Source organism: Erythrolamprus reginae, chromosome 4 (genome assembly GCF_031021105.1).
Source record: "Erythrolamprus reginae isolate rEryReg1 chromosome 4, rEryReg1.hap1, whole genome shotgun sequence".
In the NCBI taxonomy this organism is placed as follows: domain Eukaryota; kingdom Metazoa; phylum Chordata; class Lepidosauria; order Squamata; family Dipsadidae; genus Erythrolamprus; species Erythrolamprus reginae.
In genome coordinates, this window is record NC_091953.1 from 28,846,848 (window position 1) to 28,864,693 (window position 17,846).

At 35.7% G+C, this 17,846-nt stretch overlaps 1 protein-coding gene across 5 annotated transcripts in view; it reads left to right on the forward strand.

Moving 5' to 3' along the window:
* NBEA (neurobeachin) overlaps positions 1 to 17,846 on the forward strand; it is a 428,967-nt gene that overhangs the window by 153,085 nt on the left and 258,036 nt on the right. For all 5 annotated transcript variants that reach the window (XM_070749903.1, XM_070749906.1, XM_070749905.1 and 2 more), the window contains 2 exons: positions 2,929 to 2,990; positions 15,016 to 15,080. In XM_070749903.1, the coding sequence (XP_070606004.1) occupies positions 2,929 to 2,990; positions 15,016 to 15,080 (127 nt within the window). The remainder of the gene's footprint in view (positions 1 to 2,928; positions 2,991 to 15,015; positions 15,081 to 17,846) is intronic.

A 17,846-nucleotide genomic window follows, 5' to 3' on the forward strand; every position in this document is an offset into this window, starting at 1 on the left:
TCTTATAGGGATCTTCAACACAATCCTCCTTAGGTGAATTCATAGATGTCCAAAAGCTGTTTTGGGTATTTCCTACGTGTTCCCATTCAAATACAGGGAGCAGCACTTCCAGAAAACTAGTGTTGGCAGCAAAATTAGCAGAACATCACCAGGAACAAGAGATTCCTGTCATTCAGCAGCAACTTCCCCTGCGAACATTCCCCGCAAGGGCTACGTGCCTTGTAACCTTATTTTCCGGATAACCCTCATAATAATATATTACAGCTTCTCGACTTCTTAAACTTATCAATGGAATTTGTATCATCCTGTAGCTTTCATTATGTTGCTTTTAATCACAAAATCTGGAGTTTTACCAGAATGTGTGAAAAATCCCTAATATAAAAAGTGTGCATATATAAACAGTATGTCTTTGTACAAGGCAACAGTTTTCTGTGTAAAATAAACCATCTCAAAGATTAGAGCTTATTAATATGACTATTAATAGCTGCAGTCATTTTAATTGATAAGAATTTGATTATGTTTTCTTCTGTTTAGTTCCTTTTTGTCAGCTGTCTAATAGTAGAAGTGGTTTAGAAGTGATAAGTGTCCCATTAATCTTTTTATTCTTTTTTTTTGTTAATGCAAAAAAACCCTGATCAATTATTCCAATTGTCTTTTCAAATGAGATTTTTACATGTATTTCCTCTTTCATTAATTAACTGTCAGCTTGTAAATCTGATAGATTGGAATTACTGTATAATATCTTTCTGTAGTTTGTTCTGCTTACCGTACAATAAATAGGATTGTGAGCAAATCAGTATTTATCCATTATTTGAAATAAATATAAAGTGTTTAGCCACACTTTTATCTCCAGTGACTCTTCGTTTATGTCTGTTTAAAACAAGTTTGTCTTTTCAGTATATCTATTTGAAACTACAGCTATGAGTAATGATTTTCATTGAAGGAATGCATTTAATTTCCAGAAAAGTGCATATGTATTTTTCTGATGATAATTCTGAATGACATTTTTGCTTTTACCTTTGAAAGATATTTATTTAAAGATGAAATTTAGCAATGCTTATACTAAATCAAACATTCTTTTGAATCTATGTGGATTATTAAGGCTACTTGTTTTTTTTTTTATTATGGAAACATGCAGAACTAAGATTGAAAGACAATTTTGGCAATTTTTTTACAAAGTGTCTTTGATTTTTGCATACATAACAAAGGATGTTTTTTGCATTGTTGATAAAAGTCACCAATCTTATGTCCATAAAGGTCTTATTGAGATGTCTCCTTATTGTGCAAAACTTGATTCCGCTTCTTATAATCGCTAACTGACTTTGACAAAAAACATTTGTGAAAAATATTGATGAAAGACTGGCCTGCCAATAACCTTCTTATCAGTTTTCTAGCAAACAGTTGTTCCGTATTCCTTTGGATATGTATATTTCAAATACCTATATGTCTGTGTGCAATAGCTCTCAGTCAGGGAGGTTTATTGTCCTGATCTTTTTAAGAATAAAGAATCAAATTTATATTAATTCAGGATTGAACTAAAATTTTGTTCCATCCATTCATCTACTACTGAATGATTCAGTTTACTCTCAGCTTAAGTATGTATCTCTAACTAATATACAGAGTCTACAGAGAGGGGCGGCATACAAATCTAATTAATAATAATAATAATAATAATAATAATAATAATAATAATAATAATAGCAACAACAACAATAATAATATAAATCATCCTATTGGAAATTCAGTAGTATACAGGGAAAATGCTCTCTTGTACTTAATATACAGTAAATAGAATAGAATAGAATAGAATAGAATAGAATTCTTTATTGGCCAGGTGTGATTGGACACACAAGGAATTTGTCTTGGTGCATATGCTCTCAGTGTACATAAAAGAAAATATAGATTTGTCAAGAAACATGTGGTGCAACAGTTAATGATTGTCATAAACATTGATATTAACTGGGGGGGGGGGCATGAACATAATTTTAAAAATATAGTGGACACTGTATGTTTGTTTTGTATGCTATTTACCTAAAATAGAATTTATACCTATAAAGTAGGCAAGTAAAGCGTCTGTTGGAATAACTATGGTACTTCTACAGTATCTGCCAAATGGAAATAATTCATAAGGCAGCCTAATTATTAGAACGATTTTAAAAAAAATTCAAGATATTTAAACTGGTGAAACCTCAAGGACAGAATGGGACATAACACGAATGTAAAATCTTAAAAGTCATATGCTTTAAATCATTGCAAGGCAGTTGGGAAAACTAGGCAAAAATATATACAGTATCTAAAAAATATTTGTATTGACATTTGAACAACTCAGAAATGAATGCTCTACTGTATTAATCAGAAAAAAGTTAATTTGTGATTAATGGTGGTGGGTGTGATGGTAAATCTAAATTTCTGAGAAGTTTCTTAAACTAAAAAATACGCAAGAAACATGAATATCTGAAATCTTATATAGTATGAAACTTAAATTTGAAAATTAAAACTCAAGATGTTTCCTTTGGCACTAGAGTTCAGCTTCCATTATATACTAGAATCTTCAAATAAAAGAACAACATAGGGGTATTCAGTCAGTCAGTCAGTCAGTCAATCAATCAACCTATATAGAAATAATCTGTTATTCTGAGTGTATATTGAATTGAGCAAATGACATGGCTCCATTTTTCTAAAATGCATACAATTCCTTTTGTGCCAGTTTGTAGCTCTTTCCGAGTGGAAACCACATATAATTGGGTCACAAATGGTTTCTGATTTAAGATAATTGGATATTATTCTGCGAAATCTTTGCTAGATATATCCTATTGAAATGTTACAAGATCTGACCTATGTAACTATTTGACAAAAAAAGCAATTTAACAAAAAGTCTCTTATAGTTAGTGCTTTGCAGAATTAATCCTTGTTTTTACTTTTTTACAGGACTGGTTTGCATGAAATCAAGTACCTCGGTGGTTGAACTTGTTATGCTTCTTTGTTCACAAGTAAGGTGATTCCTAGTTTTTACAAATACTCCTTTCATTTTTTTTGCCTTTGGAGAAATATAATTATTAGGCACGGACAGTCCCAGTATTTCAGACTTATAGAGCGACCAAACTGGTATTATAATGATTAACTCCATTCTAAAGACACCCTTACTTTTCTCTGTTTAAATAACCATTGAATATGATTTCAAAAAAAAATGTGGTGGTATCCAAAACCTTAACAAGATAATACATAATTAAATAATTATAATTGATCACAATCACAGAAAATTCAACATAGTATGATGTCAGCAATTGATTAGCAATTTTACTTATTTGGTTTGTATTTCTTTTTGATGATATTACTGTGAAAGCCAGTTAAAATAAGGCATGACATTTGAAAATTTTGATATTGATAAATATCAATGTATTACATAATTGGAAGCAAATGACTAAAACGCATTGCAGATATGCACATGAATACAAATGATGTACATGGTTGAGAATCGTTGGTACTGTAGTACAAGCATAACAAATGTTCAGAAAACCTGTGCATCTAAAGTATAAATCTGGAGATGTGACTTCATTTTTATTCTAATAGAATAAAGGTAAGCATTACTTTGAAAAAAAGTATCAGCTGTCATTCTAATCTGGTATTTTATTTTATTTTTTGCAAATAATTTAATATCTGCTTTTAAATGGTTACTTCTTTCCACATTTCTTTATATTCACTTAAATAAACTGGATATAAAATAATTAAAGTGCTTATTCCTGGAAATTGGCAAATTCACAATAGCTGTAGAGTTGCTATTAAAATGCAGAGCCACATTTCAATAATAAAATTATATTTGCAGATGTTAACATGTCCAATGCTACCATAAATGAGAATTAAGTCTGAAATATACTTTGCTTACTCACATTTTGCTGATCCACAAACTGGTTCTTCAAAACCATAAAAGGAAACAAAAAGAGGGGAGGACTTTTTCTATCAGTCAAAAACATCTAAATAAAAGATGTGTGTATTTGGAACGTTCATTGTGGTTGAGTTTCAAAACTTTTCTTGGGAAAAAAAGCAAGTTTTAAAACTTGTTATATAATAATTAAATCCTTGGTTCAAGAAACTCCGAAATATTTAAGTCCACTGAATTTTCTCACAAGCTGTTCATACAATATATTCTTCTCTGCTCTTTGTTTTAACTGCAGCTCACAGAGATAAAGTGGAATGCTGCATTACAGCTTAGTGTGTTTTGATGGTCTCATCATCTAATCATAGGTTTAAGATTACTCATTTGCTGGCTCCAGGAATTCCTGCCATTAAGGACTCTAGAGATGTAATGTGCCTCAAATATTGATTGTGGGAAGAGTGAGAAATTCAAGCTTCTTTGCTTTTTCACCTTCCCTTTCATCCTTATATAGAATTTGTGCAATAAACAAAGCAATTGGTATTAAATTTGAAATGTTATCCTGGAATATATATATGTAGATAATATTTATATATATTCCAATTAAATACATTATTTTAAAGACAGTCTTGATAGGCTTAACTTCTAGAACTGTTTGAAGTCTACCATAGAATTAATTGTACAGTGCTTCTGATTTGACTCCAGATAGTGCTTAAAGTAATTCTGCAAAAATGCAACTGAAGCAACTTACCTCAAAACATTAAAACAGTTTATGTATTTATTTATTTATTGGATTTGTATGCCGCCCCTCACCGGAGACTCGGGGCGGCTAACAGCAATAATAAAACAGCATATAATAATAATCCAATACTAAAAAACAGTTAAAAACCCATTATTATAAAAACCAAACATACATACAGACATACCATGCATAAAATTGTAAAGGCCTAGGGGGAAAGAGTATCTCAATTTCTCCATGCTTGGCGGCAGAGGTGGGTTTTAAGCAGTTTACGAAAGGCAAGGAGGGTGGGGGCAATTCTAATCTCTCTGTTGTGTTTTTTCCCCAAGTTTACCGCATTACTTTTCACAGCTGCCCCACGATCATGAGAAAACCTTATTTAAAGTGTTGAACTTTGTTAAGAGGAAATCCCCTCAGGGTTTCAAGTGATATTAATGAATTCTCTTATTAAGAAGAGGAAGAACCGCCTGCTACTGCACGAATCCCAGCAACAGATAAGGTACCACAGAGTTGGCCTTCTCCGGGTCCCGTCGACTAAACAATGTTGTCTGGTGGACCCCAAAGGAAGAGCCTTCTCTGTGGCGGCCCCGGCCCTCTGGAATCAACTCCCCCCGGAAATTAGAACTGCCCCCACCCTCCTTGTCTTTTGTAAACTACCCAAGACCCACCTATACCGCCAGGCATGGGGGATTTGAGACATCCTTCCCCCAGGCTCTTTATATTTTATGTTTGGTATGTATGTATTGTCTGGTTTTAATATGATAGGGTTTTATATATTTCTTTTTAATATTAGATTTGTTTCACTATAATATTGTTTTTATCATTGTTGTGAGCTGCCCTGAGTCTTCGGAGAGGGGCAGCATACAAATCTAATACATTATTATTATTATTATTATTATTATTATTATTATTATTATTATTATTTCTAATGAAGACCTAAAATGCTTAACTATTTTCTAGAAGTTGAAAATAAAAGTTAAAAATTGACCATTACCCGAAGAAGGAATTCTTAATTGATTAAAAATATAATGAGAAAATAGTTTTTTAAGGTGATGCATATATTTTGCAACAATATATTTTTTAAAATTATGACTTTTTCAACACATAAAATATTAGTGATAGAAGCAGTATACATTTAGTAGAACTTTTACATTCACACACAGATCATTACCTTTTTCTAATTTATTGTTCTTCATGAAATATGAAGCCGTATCATACAATCATTTTATGGCTTCCATTCTAGTTAGGATATAGAGAGCCAAGATGGCTCTCTTCCAACATCCTGTCTTTATCCTAGAGGCCAAGGGTAATTGGAACATACTTCGGACGTAATCTAATCCATTTTTTTTCTCAGCTGGTGGTACACAGAATCAGTCTACCTGGGAAGTAGGCTACCGTACTTGTTTAGAATGATAGTAGCTGGTAGAAAAAAAATGCATTATTTTATTTTGTGGACAGGAAAGGAGGTTCTTAAAATGTTTTGGTTTTGGGGATGAAAAGGTAAATATATAGTAGAACAGAACTGCGTGAGACATGCATGTAAATGGAAATATAGCCAGCTGTATGAATAATGCACAATCTGCAGTATAGTCAGATTGATCTCTTTCTAGGGAAGAGGTAAGATTCTGTGGAGGCCCCGGTCCTCTGGAATCAGCTCCCTCCAGAGATCCGCACTGTCCCTACCCTCCTCACCTCTGCAAGAGTCTTAAGATTCACTTATGTCACCAGGCTTGGGGCAATTAGATCTTGGCTCCCTGGCCAATGAATCTTATGTATGGTTGAGGTCTGAATATTTATTATTATTTATTATTTATTTATTACTCAGATTTGTATGCCGCCCCTCTCCGAAGACTCGGGGCGGCTCACAACATGTAAAAAACAAATCATAAGCAATCAGACAAATTTAAAATATTTAAATATTTAAAAAACCCATATACTAACAGTCATACACACAGACATACCATGCATAAATTAAACGTGCCCAGGGGGAGATGTTTCAGTTCCCCCATGCCTGACGGCAAAGGTGGGTTTTAAGGAGTTTACGGAAGGCAGGAAGAGTAGGGGCAGTTCTAATCTCCGGGGGGAGTTGGTTCCAGAGGGCCGGGGCCGCCACAGAGAAGGCTCTTCCCCTGGGGCCCGCCAACCGACATTGTTTAGTTGACGGGACCCGGAGAAGGCCCACTCTGTGGGACCTAATCGGTCGCTGGGATTCGTGCGGCAGGAGGCGGTCTCGGAGATATTCTGGTCCAATGCCATGAAGGGCTTTAAAGGTCATAACCAACACTTTGAATTGTGACCGGAAATTGATCGGCAGCCAATGCAGACTGCGGAGTGATGGTGAAACATGGGCATACCTAGGTAGGCCCATGACTGCTCTCGCAGCTGCATTTTGCACGATCTGAAGTTTCCGAACACTTTTCAAAGGTAGCCCCATGTAGAGAGCATTACAGTAGTCGAACCTCGAGGTGATGAGGGCATGAGTGACTGTGAGCAATGAGTCCCGGTCCAGATAGGGCCGCAACTGGTGCACCAGGCGAACCTGGGCAAACGCCCCCCTCGCCACAGCTGAAAGATGTTGTTCTAATGTGAGCTGTGGATCGAGGAGGACGCCCAAGTTGCGGACCCTCTCTGAGGGGGTCAACAATTCCCCCCCCAGGGTGATGGACGGACAGATGGGATTGTCCTTGGGAGGCAGAACCCACAGCCACTCCGTCTTATCCGGGTTGAGCTTGAGTCTGTTGACACCCATCCAGGCCCCAACAGCCTCCAGGCACCGGCACATCACTTCCACCGCTTCGTTGACTGGGCATGGGGTGGAGATGTAAAGCTGGGTATCATCCGTAATATGTACAATTGATTTTTTAAATATTGGAAATTTTAGATTTATTCATTCATTCATTCATTCATTCATTCATTTATTAGATTTGTATGCCGCTCCTCTCCGTAGACTCAGGGCGGCTAACAACAATAATAAAAACAGCATATAACAAATCTAATATTTAAAATAACTAAAAACCCTTATTAAAAACCAAACATACACACAAACATACCATGCATAAATTGTATAGGCCTAGGAGGAAGTAATATCTCAATTCCCCCATGCCTGACAACAAAGGTGGGTTTTAAGGAGCTTACAAAAGGTGAGGACAGTGGGGGCAATTCTGATCTCTGGGGGGAGCTGGTTCCAGAGGGCTGGGGCTGCCACAGAGAAGGCTCTTCCCCTGGGTCCCGCCAAACGACATTGTTTAGTTGACGGGACCTGGAGAAGGCCCACTCAATTGGTTGCTGGGATTCGTGCAGCAGAAGGCGGTCCCGGAGATATTCTAGTCCGATGCCATGAAGGGCTTTATAGGTCATAACCAACACTTTGAATTGTGACCGGAAACTGATCGGCAACCAATGCAGACTGCGGAGTCTTCGTGTAACATGGGCATATTTAGGGAAGCCCATGATTGCTCTTGCAGCTGCATTCTGCACGATCTGAAGTTTCCGAACACTTTTCAGAGGTAGCCCTATGTAGAGAGCATTACAGTAGTTGAGCCTCAAGTTGATGAAGGCATGAGTGACTGTGAGCAGTGACTCCTGGTCCAAATAGGGCCGCAACTGGTGCACCAGGCGAACCTGGGCAAACGCCCCCTCCCCACAGCTGAAAGATGTTTCTCTAATGTGAGCTGTGGATCGAGGAGGATGCCCAAGTTGCGGACCCTCTCTAAGGGGGTCAATGATTCCCCCCACGGGTGATGGACGGACAGATGGAATTGTCCCTGGGAGGCAAAACCCACAGCCACTCCGTCTTATCAGGGTTGAGTTTAAGTCTGTTGACACCCATCCAGACCCCAACCAGACCCCTCCAGGCACCGGCACATCACATCCACCGCTTCGTTGACTGGACATGGGGTGGAGATGTACAACTGGGTATCATCCACATACTGATGATACCTCACCCCATGCCCTTGGATGATCTCGCCCAGCGGTTTCATGTAAATATTAAATAGCAGGGGGGAGAGGACCGACCCCTGAGTTTACTTGTCTAGTTTAATTAATTGGATTTGCCATTGTATTTTATTGTTTTTTTATTATATGTTGTAAGCCACTCTGAGTCTTTGAAGAGAGACAGCATATAAATCAAATAAATAAGTAAATAAGTAAATATTACAGAGATGCTGTCCCATGCTCCCACATTGATTATTTTGAACAGCCTATCATAACCAAGTTCCCAGTCCCAATTGTGGTTGCTAAATGACATTGTTGTTGTTGTTGTTGTTATTGTTATTGTTGTTATTGTTGTTGTAGTTATTATAATAATAATTAGATTTGTATGCTGCCCCTCTCCGAAGACTCGGAGCAGCTCACAACAACAAAACACAGTACAGATCCAATAATTAAAAAACAATTTAAAACCCTTAATATAAAAATATCATACATCCCAGACATGTATTTCTATAGAAATATTTTACAAGACCAGTATAATCCAGTTGTAAAGCAGTACTATTAACTAATATTAGCTATTAAAATAAGAGCAAAATAAGCTAGAGGTTTTAAAAAATCTGATATTGTTCTAACATTAATTTTTCATTGAGGTTTTAACGTTATTTTTACATTTTTAATCTTCTGAATATTCAGTGGGTTTTTCTGTGGATTGAAGTCTTATCCTATTGACTGAAGCCTGTTTAATTATTATTTTCAGTAAACAATGTATTTTTGCAAGCTCCCTACTTTTTGAATTTTCTCCAGTGGTGGGTTGCTACTAGTTCGCCTGATCTGGGGCCAACCAGTAGCAGCGATGGCAGGAGGTTCTGCCCACCCAGCCAGACATTATCAAAAATTGTCTGCAAAGCGCGCGCACACACACACACACACACACACACACACACACTTCCAAACCAGTACAGTAGCAAAGGCAAGTGAAACCCACTACTGGTCTTCTCCCTAGAGCTGAAGTTTCCTCCAAGCATAAGTATTATGGGGAGAAAGGAAGATATGTAAAATATCACTTCTGTTCCACTGAGGGAAATTTCCTGTGTAAGAAAAAAAGCCTTTTGTTGGTAGAGTAACACAATGCCTACAGTTCAGTGTTATTCCCCCCCCCCCATCCCAAATACTGGCACTACAATGTTTGAGATTTTGATTTTTTTTTTGGTTCAGAATTAATTGCACTTTGCAATCTGTGTTAGCAGTCTGTTTTGAAGATAAATGTATCTTCAAAAAGATAGATGATTGAGAAGGCTTTTGAAGACGTTTATTTACATAAACTAGGGTAATAGTAGACATTGAAAAGGAAAGGGAAATGCAAAGTTTGTTTTCTTTTCATTTGCTACAGCAAATTAGATGCTTTTATGCTCTTTATTTGGAAATTCCATGTTAACGACTACAGATTAGCAAGGATGTCATTTTTTTCCCTTATCTGAGCTCCTGAGTAAACTTAACATTGCCAGCGGCTCATGTCCAAGGTATGGTCTAAATTTACATGAAATATCACATTACAAACGTCTGAAGGTACATGTCATGGATAATTCAGTTCATATGCCCAGGTTTTTAGACTCTGAAGGATATGCAATCAAGACTGTCCCCAGAGGAATTATGTCTTTGTGAAAAATTTGCTTTAAGCTTTACAGGAACTCCTATAGGGATACCGCATTATTCCACACTGAGAAACCACTTTTCTTTTTATATTTTGATTACTATTGTCCTTTTACAATAGTTTTCTTTCATGTGTACTAACATTCTGCATTTCCCAAATATGAGCCTGAAGTCATACTTAGATTGATTTGATCTGCAGTGTCCTTAGAAAATTTATAATAAATAACAACATATTTAATACATTTGAATTGGGTTAATTTTCAGGGGTGGGTGAGATTAAGATGGTCATTTTTGACAAGATCTGTCCTTTATTAACTAGTCTTTGTTTGCTATAGTTTAGTTTTATATGTCACAGCTGTGATACTGTTTTGTAGTAGATTTCTCAAATAAACCATGACATTTTCCCTAAAGTTTGGTTTTCCCTTTAAAAAGCATACTTGATATTTATTAATATTTTCTTTTTTGCTTCAAGAATCACAATAGATTCTAAGTATTTCCAGATTGTTGTAAAATCAGTGTAAAAAGAGAGCTTCAGTGTTAAAGCTTAACTGGGCTCTTGTTTATAATATTGCTCCTTAATATTCAAATATGATGGAAGTGATGGAAGAAGAGAATGCTTTCTGATAGGTTGTATTGTTATGCCTGCTACATTTTTTCTCTGACCTAATCATTATGCTTCATGCATCCGGATTAGATTACTGTGAGGCATGATATATTACAATCTTAGAAACATCAGTTAATTCTGAAATTGGCAGCAACCTCTTGATTGATCTAACCTTCAGACACCATTTGTACTATCTTAAGCAGTGCAACTATTAGTTGACATTTGAACCAAATATAGAGATTTTAATGAATTGCTTGCTGAAGAGTTCAACTTCCCTCATACCTCAAGAATTATTCTGAGAGGAAACCTGTAACCAGGGTGGGCATTTCAAGAGTAAGGTGACCAGACATCCCGCTGTTGGCAGGAAAGTCCCGATTGTCCAGCGTCCCGCGGCGTTTTTAAAAAGTCCCGATTTTTGAAAGAATCAGCTTTACTTTTGATGCATATAATCGGGCTGCATAATTGTTACCTGTTGCAAGTTGCCGCCCCGAGTCTTCGGAGAGAGGTGGCATACAAATATAATAATAATAATAATAATAATAATAATAATAATAATAATAATAATAATAATAATAGTTGTTGTTGTTGTTGTTGTTGTTGTTGTTGTTGTTATTATTATTATTTTGTCCAGATATTACAAAAACGCTTTCTTAGCCGAATTTCAATCACCCAAAACTCGCAATAAGATCATGACTGAATGCGATCGCACAATCAAAGGCAGTGGCTCTCTCTACCCATGAACAGATTGCACCCACTCCGATTCTCTTATTCACACTCACTGCCACAACATCCATATGCTTATTTCTACACTGGGCACCAGACACTTCTCTGATCCCAAGACTAATCCACGCCTTCTCACACAAGAATAGTCGCCAGGAAAGAAGCATGATTCCCGGACACCTCTGACTCCAACTGTCCAATGCCCACCCCACTGCCACTAAGGCAACTTGAACTAGCCACCCTGCCACCAAGAGAGCGGCCTCACAAGGCCCCAGTGTCCTCAGGCACCTAGCATCCTAGGAAATGTAGTTTGAATGTCCAGAGGCACCGATTGTTTCGAGTTGACAGGAAACTACAGCTACAAGTTTCCTGGAGAAGCAAAATGTTTTCAAGGAACAAAACTCCCCAAGAAAGTGCTTGGAAAAAGTATCTTTGAGACAATATGACTATAGAAAATCAAGTATGAATTGCTGATAATATATCTTGTAAGCTTTTCCACCCCCACCTCCCTCCCCGGACTTTCAGTTTCATATTTTTAATTCCTCTCAACTCTTGACTAGTTGGTGGGATTTGTAACACTTTTGGCGAAAGAAAGAAAGAAAGAAAGAAAGAAAGAAGATGAAGGAAGGAAGGAAGGGAAGAGAAGAATGAAAGAGTGAAAGAAAGAGAAAGAAGGAAAGAAAGAAAGCAAAAGGAAGAGGAAAGAAAGAAAGAAGATGAAGGAAGGAAGGAAAGGGAAGAAAGAGAGAGTGAAAGAAAGAAAGAAGGAAAGAAAGAAAGGAAGCAAAAGGAAGAGGAAAGAAAGAAAGAAGATGAAGGAATGAAGGAAAGGGAAGAAAGAGAGAGTGAAAGAAAGAAAGAAAGAAAGAAAGAAGGAAAGGAAGAAAGGAAGCAAAAGGAAGAGGAAAGAAAGAAAGAAAGAAGATGAAGGAAGGAAGGAAGGAAGGGAAGGGAAGAAATAGACAGTGAAAGAAAGAAAGAAGGAAAGAAAGAAAGCAAAAGGAAGAGGAAAGAAAGAGAGAGAAAGAAAGAAAGAAAGAAAGAAAGAAAGAATGTCAGTTTCTGACATTTCACTGTGACTTTCCTTTGGACTTTCCTATTTACTTGCTCTTTGGACAGTGAATTTGCTTTTGGTTCTAACCTTGGACTATATTTATGACCATGAAATTAGCTTGACATATTTAGTATGCTAATAACCCAGATAAGAAGCTGCTGTTCATGAGGCCAGGACACACATAAACCTACCTGTCAGGAGGAATTGCAATGATGGAACTGGCTCCTGATCTATTAGTGTTTTGTTCCTTACTCTTTTTAAAGTGACGATGTGGGGAAAATAAAATAGATGGAAATGACATATTGGAAATACTTTGGGAATGCCATTGGATGTTAGCAGTTATAAACATGGAATCAAACTGATTTACATATATTCTGGTATACAGTATTCTCCAGCCCATTGTACAGTAAATAGAAATAGTCTTGGAGTTGGTGTTGAGACTGCCTGAAATAACAGGAACTAGGATTATTCATTTTTTGTTTTTGTTTTTAAATTCAACACAAAGAAATATGCCCTATTTTGTATGTTCTGCCTTAGAAACATGAGGCAATCACTTTGCCCTATTTTTTTTCATAATGTCCGCCAAATCTATTAAAATATTGTTAGAAAAACCCATGTTATGGCTAGTTTTCCAGATTAAACCTTTGGAAGATTGGAAATACCAATTGACTAAGATAAGAGTTTTTAACCTCTGCATTGAAAAAGAGCTAAGTGAAGAACAATTATTGTTATATCCTTGGTAGAAATCTATTTAAGAGGATTTAGGATGCCGTGTCAATATCTATAGATTTTTGAGCTGGTTTATAAATAAAGCAAGTTGGCTTATGTGTTCCATTTCCATGCTGTTTTCCTTGGTGGTTCCAATAAGAAAATCAGAGCATTCCACTTCCCTTTTTAAATTAACTCCAATTTAAAGATCTTCTGAATCCTTAGCTTAAATTTAGGTTAAATTTAAGTATGATTAGTTGGCTTGTTTGTACCAACTATATGGCAACTCTTTGTTAGAATCAAATTACATGACTAGCTGGCAAATCTCTACTGCCTTCGCTAGAGGGTGACTCAGCATTAAACTATAATTCAAATAATCTTATATATTATAGTTATCTTGTAAACTGTTATAAGAAAGGAAAGCAGTTAAGGAGAAAACTATGTTTCTTAAAGAGAATAGATATCCAGATATGTCTCCTCTGCTTTCCAAGCCAGCAAAAATCTGGCAAAATATCCATTGAATCAAGATGGCAAGGAGACAAAGCTTAGACTTTCAATATTGGATCGTAGTTGTACATATAAGCCCTGTCTTTCTCAGCATTAAAGTCTATAGTCATGATGGTGAACCTATGGCCTTCTCTGCAGGCATGCCAGCCCCAGCAGAGCTCCATTGCGCATGCACATGCACCTCCCACTGGCCATCTGGTCTTCGAGTCTCTGCCACGCAGGCATGGGGAAAGGGTGCATGCAGGGGATGTCTAAGCATGCACAGGCAGGGGCTGGGGTGCATGCATGGGGGGTGCATTTACATTGCATTTTGGAGGCTTGGGTGGCGTGACCGTATCCTATTTTGGGCTTGGAAAGCCTGCACCAACCCCCCCCCCCCACACACATTTTTGGCCTGGAAAACCTTCTGCACCAATCCGAAAGCAAAAAGTGGGTGAGGGAGGCTGGGCGTGCGGATATGGGGTCACGTGTGCATGCACGAGGGGGGGGGGGCAGGGGAGTGTGGGGGTCATGCATGCATGCACAGGTGCAGAGGCAGGGCATGTAGGGCATGTCACATGGACATTGCACTATGGGTGCATTGCTTCCAGCATGCAATGACAAAAAGGTTAGCCATCACTAGTCTATAGTCTAGATCAGTGTTTCCCAACCTTGGCAACTTGAAGATATTTGGACTTCAACTCCCAGAATTCCCCAGCCAGCGAATGCTGGCTGGGGAATTCTGGGAGTTGAAGTCCAGATATCTTCAAGTTGCCAAGGTTGGGAAACACTGATCTAGATGAGTCATATTTGACAGTTTTCTATCAAGCTCTGAGGAAAATATTAAATTTTTAAAGGACCACCATCTACTGTCAAAACAGAGTAGAATGTAATTTTATCATTCTTAGAATGTAATCCAAAATTGAACTATAAACATATAGTAAAATGTATTTATTTTCTATAATATTATAAAACGTGTGGTTTAAAATCTGTTATTTGAAAATTCATCAGCAAAGGTTTTTCTTAAATGATGATCAAAAGAAAACTTTACAAGTGTGTCTATTATTTTGGATTTGGATGTCTGATGCCCCTGAACAATGCACAGTACTGCATTACATTTCAATAAATTATAGCGACTATTAACAATGATGTAAATCAAAGTTTTGAGTATTTTAAATTAATAAAAATAGTTACATTTTCAGAAAAATTGCCACTTTCTAAAATGTAGGGTTTTTTTTCCTCCTCTCCTTTAGGAATGGCAAAATTCTATTCAGAAGAATGCTGGACTTGCTTTTATTGAGCTCATCAATGAAGGAAGGTAATTAATTTAAAATCTTGGGACCAGTAGTCAATTTGTATTTAATTCCATTAGACAATAATATCTTCACCATCTGCTACAAAAATACCAGGGAATGAAATGTTTTAATTAATTAAACAGTTTCACGATAGAGATGTTTGGCATAAAATACTCAATTTGTTTATACATGAAATGCATGAAACAATGAACTCTATGTTCATTTTTTAAGAATACCTATGCAATAGTTATAAGATTTATGTGAGAACTGAACATCATCTTACAAGGACAGCACAGGTTTTTTTTCCCCCCAGACAGATTCTGAGTAACCCAATCTATAATCCATCTGTCACTCCATCTGCTTTGGAGCGTCTTGTTCATAGTGTTTTTTATGCAGTAAGGAGGAAGTGCTATTTTTATCATAATTCCCAATGCTATTTTCAGGTAGTTTAACATCAGATAGAAATTTTATGTGAGCTTATAGTAGTATGGAAAGAGTTAACATTCTGGATACAATCTAGTTCTGTTAATTTTGTTCATAATATTATAACATTATACTCTAGTAAGTTTAGTGTTATGTTATTATTGAGATAAAAATAAAATTATATTTTTAAGCTTAAGAACTATTTAAATATTATCTACAGCATTTTTGTTTATTTGTTGCACTAATATATTATTTGCATCATTATATGTATAAGTGAAAACATGGTAGCAGCTGTTTTGAGAATTTCTAAAAATCTCTGCTTTCTCTGCTTGCTCATTTGTTCTGTGACTTAAAATAGTATTTGCAATTATAAAATGATAAGATTCAAATTCATGAAACAACATTCTGTAAGAAATATGTTAATTTATAACAGTAGTCTTTCTAATAGATATATTTTGTAATATTTTTGCAGGATTCATTCAGATTTTTAACTGTGAGGAAATATGAATAATCTTTTTGATTTTTGAATGAAGCAGTAATATAATTTTCCCGTGCTAATATCTATATGAATTAAGTAATAATATTTATGGTAGAAATCAATAGTCACAACTGAGGTTAACATCATTAAGAATATTTGGATATAGAATGCACATTAATTAAAAAAAGAACTGTATTTTTCTTGTTCCTAAAATGTAATGGCTTCTATCATTTGTTATATAAATATTTTTTCTGACTATAGGATAATTTATGTTAGAAGGCTTGATTACAGTTTTATAGGCACTGAACAAAATCTGTTGTGTTCCTTCTTTAAAATGCTAGTAGTTTTCTTCTTCTGATCAAACAATAATTATAGCAATAATTGTTGATTTTTCTACATACATTCCTCTATATTTATATCTGTGACTCAATATATCCTCTATATCAATAACTACTGTATATATCATCTATATCTATACATCTCTATAGATATCTAGATATAGATATGTATCTAATTTATTTACGTTGTTAAAATGTATGCTTCTTTCTATCCTAAATTTTATTTTACTCTACAAAACACAAATTATCATAAATATTATTCTTCTTAATAGGTAAAGTGTGAATGCTATTCATCAATCATAGCTAGAGAATGCAATTGTGCTGTTGTCAACAATTAACAGGACATAAACAGTTGATGAATGTGTACTTGAATTAAAGTACTCCCTTGAACAGCCTGAAATTATAAAGCAGATCATTTATAGGAATCTAACAAAGGAGCTTTATAATTAAAACAAAACAAGCTTAATGGATTGTAAAATTGCTTATAATTACTATACATTTACGGTTGAATTTTAAATTGTGGATTGAAGAACAGTGCAAAAGAATTTGAAAACTAAAGAACTTAACGTACATTTTTCTTTTAAAAATACTGAAAAAAGTTCCATAATTCATGATGACTCTTGAAAAAAATTAAAATAAAATTAGCTTTATTAAATACAATTAAAATTAAATTAACACACTCAGCGTTGTGTTTAAAAAAATTACTTAAAGATGGGCAGCCATACAAATCTTTTAAAATAAATAAGTAAATATAAATAAATACAATTAAATTAAAAGTCATTACAAAGAATGCCAGTAATAAATAGGTTAAAACTTACAATAAAACATAAAATTACTTTCTTTTTAGGCTAGCCTAAAAAGCAACTGTTCTACTTGTCTCCAGAGTTCAGAAGCATGTATAGTGCAATTTCTCCAATATAAGTCTTAATATTGTTTAAAATTGCTCTCCATCTTCAGTTTCAAAATGGTACTGTCACGTATCACGAGAATCAGTTTGGTTCAGTAATTAAGGCATCAGGCTAGAAATTGGATATTCTAGTCTAAGTCTTAGGAAAGAGGCAAGGGCAAACTAGTTCTGAAAAAAAAAAATGCCAAGAAAACTGCATTGTCTTAACAGCCACCAGGAGACAACATTGACCCAAAGGAACACACATAGATACAGTATATCAAGGGACACTGCAGTTTGACCAAAGCCCATATCCAAATCTTCCTGTATAAAAATGTGAGCAAGATCTGTAGCTTCACAGCTTAAGGCTTTTATGGATGGATAAATAATACTTATCAACATGGATTATTAAAATGTACAGGACTATTTATAGTGCAGTCCTACAAGAATGGAAGTCTCTCAAAATTTAGTCATCTTTACTCAGAACTATGAGATGTCACCAGGTTTAGGCTTTGGGAAGAGGAAGAGTCTAAATGAAAGCTAGGACTAGATTTCAGGTTTTTGGATTTGGGGGATATTTATGTCTCTGATGAAAATAGGAGAGGAAGTGAGTGAAAGATCAAGTACGCAAGGTGTATTTTGTTGAGCAGGAGAAATTCAGGAA